Source organism: Palaemon carinicauda, chromosome 2, assembly GCF_036898095.1.
Source record: "Palaemon carinicauda isolate YSFRI2023 chromosome 2, ASM3689809v2, whole genome shotgun sequence".
Lineage (NCBI taxonomy): Eukaryota > Metazoa > Arthropoda > Malacostraca > Decapoda > Palaemonidae > Palaemon > Palaemon carinicauda.
The window spans coordinates 71,688,292-71,704,513 of record NC_090726.1 but is presented as its reverse complement, the minus strand read 5'-3'; the positions used below and the strand labels follow the sequence as shown (position 1 = coordinate 71,704,513).

Sequence of the window (16,222 nt, the reverse complement as noted above, 5' to 3'; positions counted from 1 at the left end):
GAGCCAAATGTGTGATTTTTCCTTCACACACAGAGAGACACTCCTAAATCACCGCATCAGTCAACACAGCAAGCTGAGCGCAGAGATGCTCACACCACAGCGGACAGCCATACACTGCCAAGGTCCGGGGCCGTGACGTCACTCTCTCTAGCGCAAGAAGACCCTCTGAGCCGACCAATCATGGAGCTAGACCATCCCTCTGCCCATATAAGGTTATGTTTTCGGAGCTTAGAGTTGGTCCTGGAGAACGTAATAAGGGAAACTAAATTAATCCTCATGGTTAACAAAGAAAACAAAACATTTCTTGGAAATACGTTATGGCGTATCTTACACCGCCCCCTATTTGGTCATGGGCTAAATTTTTCCGTAGATACGGCATCACTTGGGTTACTTCATTCAAATGACCTTGCTATATTTTCAACTCAAATAATAAATTCAATATTTACAAAATGTAGCGAGCAGCGCTCGGCGTACGCTCATTACACCTCATATACATCACTTTATATCATCGCCTTTATCATTTTCCAAGAGAAGGCACAGTTTCAGCATGGGCCTTCTGAACGCGCCGTTCTCAGTCTTGATCAAAGCTTGATGTACGCGACCGTCAGCGCTCCGAGTGTCCTCCATGACTTTCACTAGAGGCCAGCTGCCTCGGGGAAGCCGCTCGTCCAGTGTTAGAACGACGTCACCGACATTGATGTCACGCTTTGGGACTGACCACTTTTGGCGCTCCTGGAGCAGGGGGAGATACTCCTGTATCCACCTGTGCCAGAATTTGTCAGCAAGGAACTGTGCCTGTCCCCATCGCCTCATGTGGATGTGAAGGGATCGGGTGACCCTTTCAAAGTTAGGATCATGTTAGGCGTGAGAGGGGCAGGGCAGTTCGGGTTGTCGTTGATCTTCATCAGAGGTCGGGTATTAATGACAGCCTCCACTTCGCAGAACAGAGTGCGAAGCGTTTCGTCAGTCGTGACTTGTTGGAGACAGGCCGCTGTGAGGGCTCTTCGGACGGACCTGATCAGACGCTCCCACACTCCGCCGAAGTGTGAGGCATGTGGTGGATGAAAGTTCCACTCTATGCCTCGGATCGTGAGTGTGTCTCTGATTTCTCCTTCATTGAAGTGCTGGAGAGCTTCTCTTAGCTCTCGTTCCGTGGTCACAATGTTGGTCCCGTTGTTGGACCATATTCTCTTGATAGGCCCCCTGCGAGCGACGAAACGCCTGATGGCATTGACGAAGGAGTCTTGTTCCATTGTATCGATCACTTCCAGGTGGACTGCTCGCGAGGTAAGGCACGTAAAGATAGCGCCCCAACGCTTCAATGTGGACCTTCCTTGCTTCACTAAGAATGGTCCGAAGCAGTCCGACCCAGTGTTATAAAAGGGGGGTTCATCTGGACAAAGCCGATGGGATGGCAGTTCAGCCATCACCTGAACTACAGGACGATGACTTAGTCTGCGACAGACCAAGCATTCTCAAATGACAGTCTTGACTATCGCATTTCCGCAGACGATCCAGTAGTTTGTCCTTAACTGGGTCATCAGGTGGTTCTGGCCACAATGGCCGCAGGACTCGTGCGTGGCTCTCACCATAAGCTTGACGGCCAGAGAACTGCTGGTTAGGATGATCGGATGCTTGGCCGTATCTGCCAGTGTTGATTTTTGCAATCGACCACCAACGTGGAGCAATCCATCCTCGAGAAATGGTCTCAGCTTGATTAATTTACTAGACCTCTTCAGCGATCTTCCATTCTTCGAGAGGGTGCTTAACTTTTCTTCATACTCTTGCCTTTGGGTCAGTCTCCAGATCAAATTCTCCGCGGTACGCAGCTCCACACTTGAGAGTGAGTCGCCGCTGTATGGCCGAGCCTTCTGCGTGTGGCGGATAAATCTTGTCATCCACGCGACGGTCCTGACAAACTTCAACCAAGAGGAGAATCTTGTCGCTATTGATTCAATGAATGTTGGTTCTTTCTTCATTATATCGAAGACGGGAGAAGTCTTCACTTCGACGTCTGGATCAAGCTCTCCTCTGACCATGTCTTCGGGCATGGTTGGCCAGTGCGTTTCGTCCATCTTGAAAAAATCTGGTTCTGAAAACCACAAAGATGACTGGAGGAAGTCACCGACGGAGAGGCCACGTGACGCGAGGTCTGCTGGGTTCACAGTAGTATTGATGTATCTCCACGCCCTAATGTCGGATGTATCCCTAATGAGATTGACCCTATTGTCTACGAAGGTCTGATACCTCGCAGTCGGATTTCTGAGATATTTCAGCACTGACGTGCTATCAGTCCAGAAGACTGATGGGGCCAGTTTCAGATCGAGCCCAGTCTTCACCTTTGAGTCCATCTGTGCAGCGATAGCAGCCGCTGTCAGCTCAAGACGAGGGATGGTGGTCCTTTTCAGAGGGGCGACTCTCACCCGTCCTATGATGAGAGTGCAATGAATCTTTCCGTTGACACCAACTACACGCAAGTAAAAGACTACACCAAAGCCTGTCTGACTTGCGTCTGCAAAGTGGTGCAGCTGAAGGGTGTCAACATCTCCGAAGTCTGGTGGTATGAAGGACCTTCGCAGTTGAAACTCTTCCAGTTGTGGCAACTGTGCGAGCCAGGTCTTCCATCGAACAAGTTCATCAGCAGACATCTCCTCATCCCACGAGAGCTTCCTTTTGCATATTTCTTGCAACAGGATCTTCGCGATCAAAGTGACTGGGGATAAGTAGCACAAGGGGTCGTAGATCGATGCAACAATAGAGAACACAACACGTCGGTTGAAAGGCCTGTCTTTAAGGACGATTCTGAACGTGAACACGTCTATGCTCATATTCCAATGGATCCCCAGGGCTCGTTCAGTCGGCAGCTCATCATTATTCAAGTCTAGGACAGCCACAGAATCGTCTCGTTTTTCTCCCAGGATCGCAGCTAGAATTCGCTTGCTGCTGGAGGTCCAATGGTTAAGACGGAAACCTCCATCCCTGCACAGGTTGATCAGATCTCTAGTCAGTTTGATGCATTCTTCCTCATCGTCCATCACCTTCAGGAGGTTGTCGACGTAGAAGTTGCGACGTATAGAGTTAAAAGCTTCTTCGTTATAATTGCTTCCGAAGTCCAGGGCTGTTTTGCGTAAACAGAAGTTAACGACGCTCGGCAATGATCTTGCGCTAAAAACGTGGGACGTCATTCTGAAGACTTGCAGTTCTTTGCTGGTGACACCTTCTGGCCACCAGAGGTACCTCAGGCAGTCTCTCTCCTCTTCAGGTACCTTCACCTGAAGGAACATCTCCTGCACATCTGCTGTGATGGCATGTTGACCCTCTCTAAAATGCAGGAGAACACCCGTCAGGCTATTGGTGAAGTCGGGGCCTTACATCAGATGTTCGTTGAGAGATGTTCCTCGGTGCCTTGCCTTCAGATCGAAGACCACTCGGTCTTTCTGTTTGACAAGAGGCCTGACAGAGTGGTGCTGCATGAGCCATACACGCCCGTCCTTCCTGTCTAGCTGACTTACAGGAACCCTTTCGGCGTAGCCCTTATCAGTATATTTCTCCATCTGAGCTACATAGGATGTCTTGCAAGCTTCGTCGTTGTCTAGTCTTCTTTTCAAGCTTCGGGCTCATCGAATTGCCATATTCCTATTATCAGGTAGAGGAGTAGAGTCCTTGAATGGCAGCTTGGCCACGTATTTTCCATGTCGATGCTGTGTTGTGTTATTCAAGGTGACCAAGAATCTCTTATCCTCTAGGGAATCTTCCAATCTGGAGAGGGATTCCTTTTTGAAGAAATCTTGATTAAAATGACTCTGCAGTAGCTCTGTCAAGTCTTGAGGGTCAAATTTTCAATGAACATGATGCACGGGTGAGACCTGCGATGCAGACCGGTCTCCAGTAGGACCGAAAGCCACCCAACCAAGCTTGGTTAGGTAGGCGGATGGCTCGTTGGCAGTGCCTTGGCGTTGCTCCAGAATGACTCGATTCAGGGTGTTGTCTAACCGGATCACGAGCTCGACCTGTTCATGGTACGTTGGCATGCTTTGCAGCTCTACCTCTGCCATGTGTGGCCATCTCTTCATTCAGTCCGAAGGCATTATGTAGTCCGTTGACACATTAATTTTGTCAGTAACAAAGACTTCTTCCACTCGTTCTTCCTCCTCACCTCCGTTGATGTTACTAAGGGTTAGTTGGACCACTTCCTTGCAGGCGAACGTACCGGCCTCTTTCACCATAGTCTGGTTGCAAGGCCTTCCCGTTACACCCAGCCGATCTATTAGGCTCCTTGCGGCTAACGTGGGTGCGGCTCTTCCATCTATGAAGCCGATCGTAGTGCACATTCCGTTCACCACGACTAGGATGAGCTTCAACATTGTACGACCATCCGGTCGTCGGTCAGTGGGCATGGTGTGTACATGCCCCATCATCGCAGGAGTCCCAGCCTCTGGAGAGGTTTTGGTGTTAGTTCTATCAGGCGGTGCATTGCTAGTCATCCCGGCCCCCGCTTTAGGCTTGTCAGATGTCTTGGACACAGTTGCTCTCTTGGAGTTTGCACTGTCCCTTAGAGGGGTTTTCTTCACATAGTGCAAGAGCGTGTGATGCGTCCCCAAGCCGCACTTGACACACGTGGTTTCTTCTTCACAGGCTTCGTGATTGTGCGCGACGTTTAGGCATCTAAAGCAGAGTTTGGCATCCAACACAGCATTCCAGCGGTCATCCAAATTGAGGCTTTGGAATCGGTGGCACGACTGAATTCCGTGCTTATTTTTCTTGCAGTATACGCAATATATCCCATTGTCGGAAGGAGAGCTGTGGTGAACAGGCAAGGCTTTAGCTTTGATCGGCTTGCTCGTACCCTCAGGTTTGCCCTTGGTTGGACGACGGTCGCACTCTTAGTACTTCAGTTCTTTAGCGACCAGTACCTGTCTCTCCACAAAGGTGATCAGGGCTGGAAGCTTGTGTTCATGTTCCAGGTACTTGGAGACCCATCTTACCCGACGAGGGTGAGGGAGCTTTTCCACTATCTTTCTCATATTTTGTTGCAGCTCAATTCTAGTGTAATTTGCACCCAGTGCTGCCTTCACCTTCTTTAGGTAAGAAGCGTAGTTCATTAAACCTTCGCTATCACCTGCTGGGATTTCCTTCCATTCGTGAAGCTTACGAATAAAAGCTTCGGTAGCATCGGCTTCTCTGCCGTAGAATTCACTCAGCTGCTTCCAAGCTTCATCGTACTCAATTGTTGGCGACAGGTGCAAGCAGTGCTCAACCAGGTTTTTCGGAGGCCCATCTAGGATATGATACAAGTGGTTCAGCCGGCGCTCGGGGTCCGAGGTATTGTTCTCAATGTGCCATTTGAAGAACATCTTGAACCAATTAAATTTGGTGAAGCCGCCCCCAAAGCGCTCAAGTTTAGTAGGTGGTAACAGCGATGTCTGCGCCAACACATTGCTGCTAGCAAGAGTGCATTCGAGTGCCTTAAGCAAGTGAGAGTTCTTGGCCAAGGGGTGAGTGACAGAGGGTTCAAACCTGGCATGTCATGGTGCGAAAGGAGTTGAGGTGGGATCCAATGGCCGTGAGTGGACTTTCATGGGTGTAGAATGGCCTTCTGGTCGTCTTGTATGTTCTACAGGGTCCATTGTCCGCATAGCAGTTGGGTCATTCTCGTGGTGGTGGTCGACACTTAGCCTCCATTGATTGATCCTCGACTCATGTTCAGTCTCCACAGCCTTTACACTAGGAACTCTCACGCTTCCGGCATGTGAAGACACTTCCGAACCACATTGCGACTCTCCTGCCTCTAATCTAATTTCGTATTCAAGTTGCTGTCTCTGAACCTCGAGCTTGGCCTCCAGCAATGCAGCGTCCGCTAGCCCTCTAGCGGCCCGATCCTCGGCATCTCTCTGAGCCGCGAGTTCATCAGCTTCAGCTTTCTTCTTGGCTGCACGTTCTTCCACTTCTAAGCGTGCCTTCAGTTGAACCTTGGCTAAGTTAGCTTGCGCTTCTAACAGCTTTCGACGGACCTCGCTTGTGTCGCTCTTGGATGACGTTCTTGATTTTAATGATCTCTCCGACATGATGACGATGTTCCCAGCTCGGCATCAACGTCTGAGAAAGATTCAATTCTTGATAGTCAGGTTACAATCAGTCATCTGAAACCCACTTTTATGTAAAGATCTAAAACTGTAGAACACCGGAGAGGGGTTCACTCTCTCGGCTAAAGTTCTAAGTTATTGGCGTGTAGGTCTTGAAACTCAAGTCTTTTATAATTAGATATATTGAAGAGTACAACTTGTATATCGGACGAGGGTTTAGCTGCAAAAAAAAAAAAAAAAACAGCTCGTCAATACGAAAATACAGCAATGGTACAGGATTACATTAATTGCAATAAGGTTCATTACAATACATAAATACAAGTCAATAAAGAAAATACAGCAATGGTACAGGATTACATAAATTGCATTAGCGTCCATTACAAGAAATAATAGACTTACATCTTTTCCCAACGCCAATTCTGTTTCAAGTTTAGTTCAAAGAACATTCACAGGTAGTACCGTTAATCTCCTGTGAGTGATTAGTTATCGAGCCAAATGTGTGATTGGTCCTTCACACACGGAGAGGCACTCCTAAATCACCGCATCAGTCAACACAGCAAGCTGAGCGCAGAGATGCTCACACAACAGCGGAGAGACATGCACTGCCAAGGTCCGGGGCCATGACGTCACTCTCTCTAGCGCGAGATGCCCCTCTGAGCCGACCAATCATGGAGCTAGACCATCGCTATGCCCATATAAGGTTATGTTTTCGGCGCTTAGAGTTGGTCCTGGAGAACGTAATAAGGAAAACTAAATTAATCCTCATGGTTAACAAAGAACACAAAAAAAATTCTTGGAAATACATTATGGCATATCTTACAACCGCCATTCTCCAAAAACAGAAATATTACGGTTTCTGGCATCAAATTAATTGTTACGCTCATGCGTCTTGGTTCAGGAATGTCTACCTGATTTGATATTAGATGACATGCAGTTTCTAATTCATGAACACTTCGCCGATAATTTCTCTGACACATTCACTAATCAGATTGGCATTGATATCCAATATTAAACTTTATCAATGAAATTATTCCCGGTTAGATTAATTAGATATGCAATCTCTGCAGCAACATAGGTATTCCTATCAAAAATATTAGGATTTGTTACGTTTGAATTTTATCACAGTTTAACATTGGGAACATCAAGATCATGTACCATAACAACAACTTGAAATCCCTTCGCTTCCATCGTATATATAATTTTAAACGAGAATTCTGTCTTCATGATACAGTCGATATCACAATATATTATCTGCTTCCAAGAACCAACTAACTACGTTATCATTACACATTGATCATTTCTTTTAGGAGAGCAGTTTGCTTGTTCATTTGTCGTATGTCCTTTCATTAGCAACACTATTGAAGGGGTCTCTGAACATTACACAATGATGTTATTATATTGCAGGATGAATACACCATTCAATTATGTCAATTATTATTCCTCTAACAACCTCAAAGGAAACTCCCCTCAGCTGCGATTGTAGACAAATACAACCACTATAAACGCAGTGTGTGAAACGTCTGACTTGCGCACTAGCCTGATGATTTTATTCTATTATGAAAAACGTTGATGTACACAAACTTTATAACTATTGTTTCCTCTCGTCAGGACGGTGGGATATGAATCATAATTGTATAAGAATAGAAGATGTATTGAATATCTATACCCCTTTTCCTTTCCTACAATTATTATCAGAATCTATTTTCTTTCACTTCTCATTATGATCAATATGTCAGTATAAAACATAAGACTGTTACATTAACTAACATGCCGTAGCCTATATCATCGACTCTTAGGCTAATTATGTACAATATATTACTATATTTATCTCATTTATTGTTAATGACTCATGTAAAATAAGTACACTCCTTATATATATATATATATATATATATATATATATATATATATATATATAGTATTATACACGATATAATAGATTTATATATATATATATATATATATATATATATATATATATATATATATATATATATATATATATATATATATATATATATATATATATATATATACATATATATATTTACATTGCACTATCATGACTGTTATGCACATTTGTATGCTGCATTATCAAGTATGGCAGCATTCCACTTTCCTCCTCAGGGCATCACGGAGCTTCTTGTATTCGTCGTCACCTGAGACGGACGCATTGTCTGTCTGTTTTATTTTGTATTGCACTTAAGATTACTAATAGAACCTACATTACTTCAAGATGGTGTTTCTGTCACAACCTTGTAAGGAATCTACAAACATGGCTCAACCCCACTTTAGGGATGAATCGGTGCTTTCACATTTTTTTTTTTTTTATACAACACAAGACGACCAAGCCACCATTACCCTCATCTTAGATCTCTCTGGGTTTGTAATGCTGTTTTGTCTTGCAGTGCCTTTCGAGCATGGTATGCGTTTCACATAGTGACTTTTAAGTGGTCCTAGTATGCACGATTTTATCATTTTCAGCTAAGTGCACTCATATCCTACAGCTCTTAACACTTCCAGGTAACTGACTCATGTAAGCACTCGACTCGCGCCAGAGGCGCAGACCTAGACGCTAGCATCTCACACCCCATGGGCACAACACCACCACAACCAGCTCACACAAGCACATTATCATGAGAATGTATATTTTGAACATTTGAAAGCAACGATTTTTTTTCACTAATTCTATTTATGATTCAATGTTCTTCTTTTAACTTATACCATGGGTCACATGATACTTCCAGAAGATTCCACTGATATGGCCCTTCAAGGTATGCATTGTGTAAAGGTCTTGGTAGACATATTTCTTTTTGACTAAGATTGTTGCATTCCTCTTTAGTAAATCTATGAGATGTTTCTCAAATGTTAAAAATTCAAGACTACTCTCAATAGAGACAAGATTGTGGTTAATGAATCAAAATTATCCATTTTGTGGATATCAGCTCTCAGGAGAGGATACAGCAGTTAAGTCTTGGAAAAGTCAGTGCAATTCGTGGCTTTCCTACTCCAACCAACTTGACTGAACTTCGTTCATTTATGTGGCTAGTAAACCACCTTAAAGAGTTCACTCACAAGATCACTGCTTCCACTCAGCACCAAGACCCTGATGAGCCTTAAAAGAGCAATATTCTAAACTTCAGATCAATGGTGAGGCATTTTGTTAAATCACAAGCTGCCCTCATACTCCCTCCAGTCCTCACTACCTTCATTTCAGTATTACCAGTTATCATCCGGACTGCTGCCTCTCGTCCTTATTGTATCTGATACACATTCATGCAGGTCTATGGTAATGGTAAATATCCTCTAGTTTACCAAGGATCCCATTTCTTCACAAATTTGAAATCTTGCTATGCCACTATTGACCTGGAGTTGCTAGCTGTAGTCTTCTTCCTGAAAGATCCAGATCATCAGTAATGAAGTAGGAATTGTTTTCTGTATTGATCAATATCATGTGTTTTTTAACGATCGATATTTTTTTTTTTTTACTATTATGCTTGAATAATCATTTAGTGCATCAAATATGCACAAATACACATAAGACTCCATCAGCGTGATCATGTGTTTCCTATTAGTGTATTTATAGTTTTATTTTTGGGTCAATAATTGCTTAGTAAGTAAAAGAAGCTGGCTATACGTATCTTTGCCTTACAGTGACGCCGTCCTTCATTTGTTTATTTTTTATTTTTTTTCTATTTTATTACATGAGAATAATATTCTGTCTACTGTAACTTTCTTGATGCTCTGGAGCTATATTTTGCAAAGACACCCGTCAGTGACTGTATCGTTAAACTCCCTCTTTATAAATTTCGCTTATATTTTTACAATCTCCATACCACTACTTTTTCCTCTGATTTAACTTTAATGATGCCAACAATGAGAAACTTTTCCTCAATGTAATCCTTGCTATTCCACCGGGCGTCTAATTATTAAAGTCTTTTTTCGCTGAATTCACATCTCTAACTTTTCATAATCCCACGGACATATAGTCTATTGTATAAGCATATCTGTATTTACCATCGATTTCTAATAGCTTTTGAAATTACCAGGTCCATTTCATGGTTACCTGTTGATTAAACACTGAATTTCAATTAGGCTGATTAATCAACGCGAATATTACTGATGTCCAGTAACAATTAGTTCGACGCATGAATGGTAGAGGTCTTTTGAAACTGCCAGGAGGGCTTATTTCATTACTCCAATCAGGAGGGGAAAGAGCATTAATACTCGAAACAACTAAGAGCACCGACCCAAAGCTGGTTCATATCCTCGGAAAAACTGTGAGCAAAAAAGAATTATGTCTCTGTTGAAGCTACCCTCTCTCTCTCTCTCTCTCTCTCTCTCTCTCTCTCTCTCTCTCTCTCTCTCTCTCTCTCTCTCTCTCTCTCTCGTTTCAGATTCAATTAGCTTGGCGTGCAGAGTTTTTAAATCCTTTGTGGGAGATTCTCGCTCTGAGATCTCCTGGTGACGTTTCAGACAGAAAATGTTTCAGCTTTGTTTGGAACATTACCTGATTACAGTACCTGAAACTGAAGATTTGTAATCACGTTACTTTTGTTGAAAACTTTTTTCTGAGGGTAAATCCAATTAAGCCATGGTTTGGAAGTCTCTGCATATTTTGCTCATTTCTATATTTCCTCTCTTTCATCTTCTGTGAGTCTTTCCTTCAAGGTTTGAATTCAATGTGCTGTTAAATGACAAAGAATGTTATTTCATTTTATAAGAAAATATACATATGGATATTTTTGCAACAGAAAAATATGTTTTCAGTTTTGAGATCTACTAGATCATAAATGAAATTCAGTCTAGAAACTTTAACAATCACATTAACCACGTCCAGCCCTGTGTTTAGGTAATGAATCTAGATTTTAGAGCAAAATATACTGTAGAAATACAAAACATTTTTCTTTTTCCTTATTGTATATCACACCGAAGTTATTTGTTACGAAAATATAAGAAATTACTATGCTTTTGCTGTCTCTTTTTTAGGTAGCAATTATCTAGACATGTCCATTTCAATGGTATATCCCTAGTAGCCATGTTTAAAAAAAATATTCCTCATATACAACTAGTATTCATAACCAGTGTCTTTACAGCATCTCTTGTGTTTTTTTATCTTCCTGCATTCATCCGCCTGTTCATCTTTCTATCCATCTGTCCTCATGTTCAATTATTTTTACTTCCACTCATGAACTTAGGATTTCAGTTTGCGTAATTTTTCTCATTGTTAGTAGTATTACCCAAAAAATTACATGTGGATTTTCCCGAAATTGTTCCGAATATTACACTTGTCTAGTTAGAAGATATAGAATTTTGATAGAGATGATAGTGTCCCTCTTGGGGACAAGGGCCCTTTTCGAGTGGGTTGCTCGATCTTGGCGGAAGTTTGCTGAAACCGAATCCTACCCATATTGTTCCCTTATTTTGCAGTAAATCTATTGAGAAATAGGAGAAAAGTTTTTTATATTTTACAAAACTAAATGTATTTTTTTCCATATTCATCTTTCTACCTAAAATTCAGACATATTTATGCTTATATTATCCTTTATCCAATTATGAGTCATATTTAGGCAAATAAGACACTTTTATGTTGGACAGTAACCCTAAATGATTACAATTGATAGGTAAAATTAGCAGAGATTTTGTTTTGCCCATTAATTTTACACAGATAACACGCGGGATAAGGAATCAGTTGATCTTTAACGAAGGACCTGCTTCGCTGCAGCTTATTCGCCTCCGCTCTGACTCAAGATCGGTAGATGGATATTTCGAGCCATGCTCAAAGTCAGAAAAAGTTTTAACTTTTGTTCACAATGTAACCATGTGTGACTTAGGGTTGGTACGTTTGGAGGAACCAATATGCCTACCTGTTGATTCATCAGCAACCATTGCCTATGTGGAGATGGGGCTTAGGCGCTGATATTTTGCTGGAAACATGAGGGGAAAATCCAAAAGCCTACTGCTAAAAGATAAATATTCCTATACAGTGAAATCAAGTGGTAAAATTATAGAACAACATGGAATTACATTTCCTAAAGAAAAAACAACTTTTCCTACAGCAAATAGTGAGCTATCTACGAATTTGACCTTTATTTCCACAGCAAATACCTGTTCTCCCGTTATCCTCATCTCCTTCTCGACGGAAACAGGTGAGAGCCTGAGACTCTGGCTGTGCGAGAATAGGAAAAAATCCTGATTATTTAACACTTTCGAGATTGTAAAAGGCCAAAGAACCTAACAACCAAGCTCCCAGTACCATCCTTCACAGGTCACAGACCAAGCTGGGGGTAGAATCCCCCTTCCCAGGTCACAGAGCCTCCCAGGTCCCAGACCTAGCTGGGGCTTAACACTATTCTTGTTTTGTAAAATATATTTGGCAATATGTTTTTTAACTTTAAAAAAATCTATAGTTAGGAGGAAATCGGTCACATTGAGAACACTATGTGTTTTGTGAAGGAATGCCATGAAAAATCAGTTAGCATTACTTAATTATGGAAATTTACTTGCACATTCATAGTCATTAATGTATATTTTTATATCTGTCGCACAGAGAAGAGGAATATTTTGCTTGAGTAATCTTATTTTATAAGGTGTAACCTTTAGTAGAAATGAAACTAAGACATTACGCAATGGACGCGAAGCGCATAATATCTTGTCAGAATATCAAACAAAAGTCAAGCTCTTCTGTAAAAACGATTTCCTTCATCCAGCTTAACATTATTATACCCTTGGGACAGTCTTTGCCGCATCCATCATTTATGATGTTTTGTGAAGACGCAAACTTTGACGAAATTCTTAAACTCTTATCAGCGTCGTTAAAGAAGATGCAAGATATTTTTCTTGCTGGATTTTCGGACGAAAGTTTCCACATTTTCAAAGTTATAAGAATTACCAGTCGTCTTTCGTCGGATACCGTTTTTGGGTGAAAACTTGGTCAGGCATTCAATAGCACCAATAAAATGGAACTTTTATGATAAAATTCTAATAGAATTTACTGAATCATTATCTGTTTAGTAAATTTTTTCTTTTAGCTTTAAAGCCAAAAACTCCATATTTGGAGGAATTTCGCAAATGTGCTCGAGTTTTATACCGTCTTTTAAAAAAGGGTCTGCAAGTACTGCGATATTCTATTGTTTGATTTTACGTTGGAGATACAAACTGAAGGTTGGTATTTTCTTTTATAAATCTTAGTCAAGTCTACATAAATATTTATAAAAATCACATCTGGTATTATGATGCAACAGTTTCCTTCATTCCTCGTGTCTTTTACAAACATGTGTTTAGTTACATATTTTGCAAACTTGTATACATATGTACACAGGCATAGAAATACTCTGGCCATTATGAGCACAAGTAATCAGTGTAGGAGAGACTTTCTTAAAGGTTCATTGCGGATGCGGACCAACTTTTTCGGCACGTTCCAACGATAGTTTTCTATTACTCATCAAAAATCTTTAGAATGCAGCCATCTGAATTAAAAGAGAAGGACAGGGAGATTGCAAAACAACAAAAACCGCAGTTCTCTTCCATGAAAAACGACCCTCGTATTGGTGCGCATACTGTAGTTGCATAGGAAAGCGAGGAAATGAAACGATAACACAGTGGTGAAAGTTTTCAGGGCTTTTTTTATATTATTCGGATGCAGCAACAAATGGAGTACGGAGCAGCAGATTGTGCTAATTTTCAAAGGTTTTTGTTTAGTTTCTTTCTTTTCCTGGACTCAAAAATCGAATGAAAATGGAAGACAGTGTGTGGTGATGGACGTATTATGCTTACCGGACGCTTTAAAAGCAGTAGCGATTAAAGGAGATCTACTGAATGAAAAGAAGAGAGTTCGAGAGAATGGGGATGTGCGAAATAGGAAGATAATATTCAGAATAACGGAATAAAATACAGTAAAAGAGAAATTCAAGAGGAGAAAAGGAAATTCTGGCAGAAAAAGAGAGAGTTCAACTTGAAAAGAGAGCGAAGAGATTATTCAGTGAGACTAGAGAAGATTCGGGAATGAAGGGGAAATACAAGGGGATCAAGGAAGACATGAAATGAAAGGAAAGAATAAAGGGGGAAAAGACAAATATACAAGGGAAAACAAGTTGAGTAATTTGGGAACAAATGAATCGCAGTAGAAATATTATGAAATGCCAGTGAAAAGGATAAATGAATGACTGTAGAAATATTAAGAAATGACAGTGAAAAGGATAAAAAATATATTTAGGATTCATTCAAAATGAATGACCATTGTTGGTAAGACGATTTTGAGGAATTTGGTAATAAAACCAACACTGCTTCATTATGCAAACAGCGGAACAGAAAACAATGCGCTGTAGAACCATAAATATTGAAGAACAATTAAGAAAGGTGGTTACAGTTCTTAAAACTGAATCTATTTGTGTTTAAATAATTACTTATAATTAAGCATTGTAGGAGCAATGGCTTACATTCCATATTTGTGTGTATTTAAATGTATATGTATTCGTGTGTTTAAGACTACCTATACATACTTTGTATTTTGTGTGAAATCAAGGCGCAGATATCTTCATAACAGGGCCCATTCTTTTAGTATTATTAACCTCCGGTTGTTTATGAGTCCCACTTCCTTAAAGAAAAAAAGGGCGTTACTACACTTTGCAACCCACGAAGCGTTTGTGACATGAATAGCACATTCTGCATGTGAAATAATTTGTGACCAGGCATTATATCGTGAGGCGGGATAACGAGGTTGCTCTACTAAAACTGGGTCAAAGGTTCTGGTAACCTGCCAGTTGTCAATCTAATCAATTGCAACAACAAAAGTAAGTAAAACTTCAGCAGTATCACAATCACTTCTTATACTTACAAATAGCTGACCGATTATCACATATTTTGCACTTCACCTATAAGCTTCCATGGTCTATCTTTTTCCACAACATTTTTTTTTTTTTCACGATAGTTATCTTAATCAAATCAGTACATTTACATTTAAATTCATTCAGGTATTACTTGTGTGAAGAACCTTGATCTCTGATCATATGCGTGTTCGGTCTGCATACATTCACCTGTTCCTTGCTACTACTTTTAGCTGCCTTTAAAAAGAACAAAAGGCCAAACACAGTTTTAAGATTTAATATTAACCGTTAGGAACTGTGAACCACCCGAACATTTATGTTAACAATTCACGACCACAAACTTTACTGGCTGCTTATAAAAGCAAGAGTTGGTGAAGGCTTCAGATTAATATAATATAATGATATGCCCTAAATGTATAAATGTAATCAATTTTAATAAATTACGGGGGCATATCTCCAATAATGAAAACGATTATGAGGAATAACACAGCCAACCATTGAGATACTTCCGTTAGAGAGTTATTGGGCTCTTTGAATGGGCTCTTGTAAAGGTTAATTTTTCCTTTGCCTACATATACACCGAATAGTCTGGCCTATTCATTCCATATTCTCCTCTGTTCGCATATACATGACAACACTAAGATTACCAAACAATTCTTTGCTGAATGAGTTAATTACTGCACTGTAATTTTTCCGTACTTACTTTCATTTTGGTAAGGGCAAACGACTCTTTAGTTATGGTAGGCAGCTCTTCTAGGAGAAGGACACTCTTAAAACAAACCATTATTCTCTATTCTTAGGTAGTGCCATAGCCTCTGTACCATGGTCTTCCACCGTCTTAGGTAGAGTTCTCTTGCTTGAGGGTACTCTCGGGCAAACTATTCTATCTAATTTCTCTTCACCCTGTTTTTCTAAGGTTTTATAGTTTATGTATGAAAGATTTATTTTAAAGTTATTGTTCTCAAAATATTGTATTCTAATTGGTCATTACTTCTCTTGTAGTTTGTTTATTTCCTTATTTCCTTTCCTTAATCGGCTATTTTCTTCCTGCTGAAGCCCTTGGCCTTTTAGCATCCTGCTTTTGTAGCTAGGGTTGTAGCTTAGATATTATTAGTTATAATAATAACTGCATCTCAATCATATTGCGCAATTTTACTTCTATTGTACCAACCGTGTGGCACACGATCATACATAGTAACGACATTTAATTTTTTGTATATATTATGCTTGTATCTTCGGTCTCCCCTCGCACTGATTGGGACCTGAAATAGCATATCTAATTTACTTACCGTTAACTGTTAACCAGTGCAGTTG

The 16,222-nt window shown here is 40.8% G+C and overlaps 3 protein-coding genes across 3 annotated transcripts; all 3 read right to left on the bottom strand.

Moving 5' to 3' along the window:
* Positions 1–809: 809 nt before the first annotated feature.
* Positions 810–1,427, bottom strand: LOC137617441 (uncharacterized). The gene has a single exon (XM_068347469.1). The coding sequence runs from the start codon at positions 1,425–1,427 to the stop codon at positions 810–812; it is 618 nt and encodes a 205-aa protein (XP_068203570.1).
* Positions 1,428–1,475: 48 nt separating this feature from the next.
* Positions 1,476–3,554, bottom strand: LOC137617431 (uncharacterized). The gene is made up of 2 exons (XM_068347460.1): positions 3,373–3,554; positions 1,476–3,321 (listed from the first exon to the last, which is right to left on the bottom strand). Exons 1-2 carry the CDS (start codon positions 3,552–3,554, stop codon positions 1,476–1,478), a joined length of 2,028 nt encoding a protein of 675 aa, XP_068203561.1.
* A 1,971-nt stretch (positions 3,555–5,525) lies between these two features.
* On the bottom strand, positions 5,526–6,065 carry LOC137617424 (treponemal membrane protein B-like). Its single transcript, XM_068347452.1, has one exon. It carries the CDS (start codon positions 6,063–6,065, stop codon positions 5,526–5,528), a length of 540 nt encoding a protein of 179 aa, XP_068203553.1.
* Positions 6,066–16,222: the final 10,157 nt, after the last annotated feature.

Bases quoted from the DNA above. Each gene is read 5' to 3' on its own strand.
- LOC137617441 (XM_068347469.1), bottom strand. From the start codon at position 1,427: ATGGCTGAACTGCCATCCCATCGGCTTTGTCCAGATGAACCCCCCTTT.
- LOC137617424 (XM_068347452.1), bottom strand. From the start codon at position 6,065: ATGTCGGAGAGATCATTAAAATCAAGAACGTCATCCAAGAGCGACACA.
- LOC137617431 (XM_068347460.1), bottom strand. From the start codon at position 3,554: ATGGAGAAATATACTGATAAGGGCTACGCCGAAAGGGTTCCTGTAAGT. The intron at 3,322-3,372 runs GTAAGGCCCCGA...CCTGCATTTTAG, and splicing joins TCTCTCAACGAACATCTGAT to AGAGGGTCAACATGCCATCA.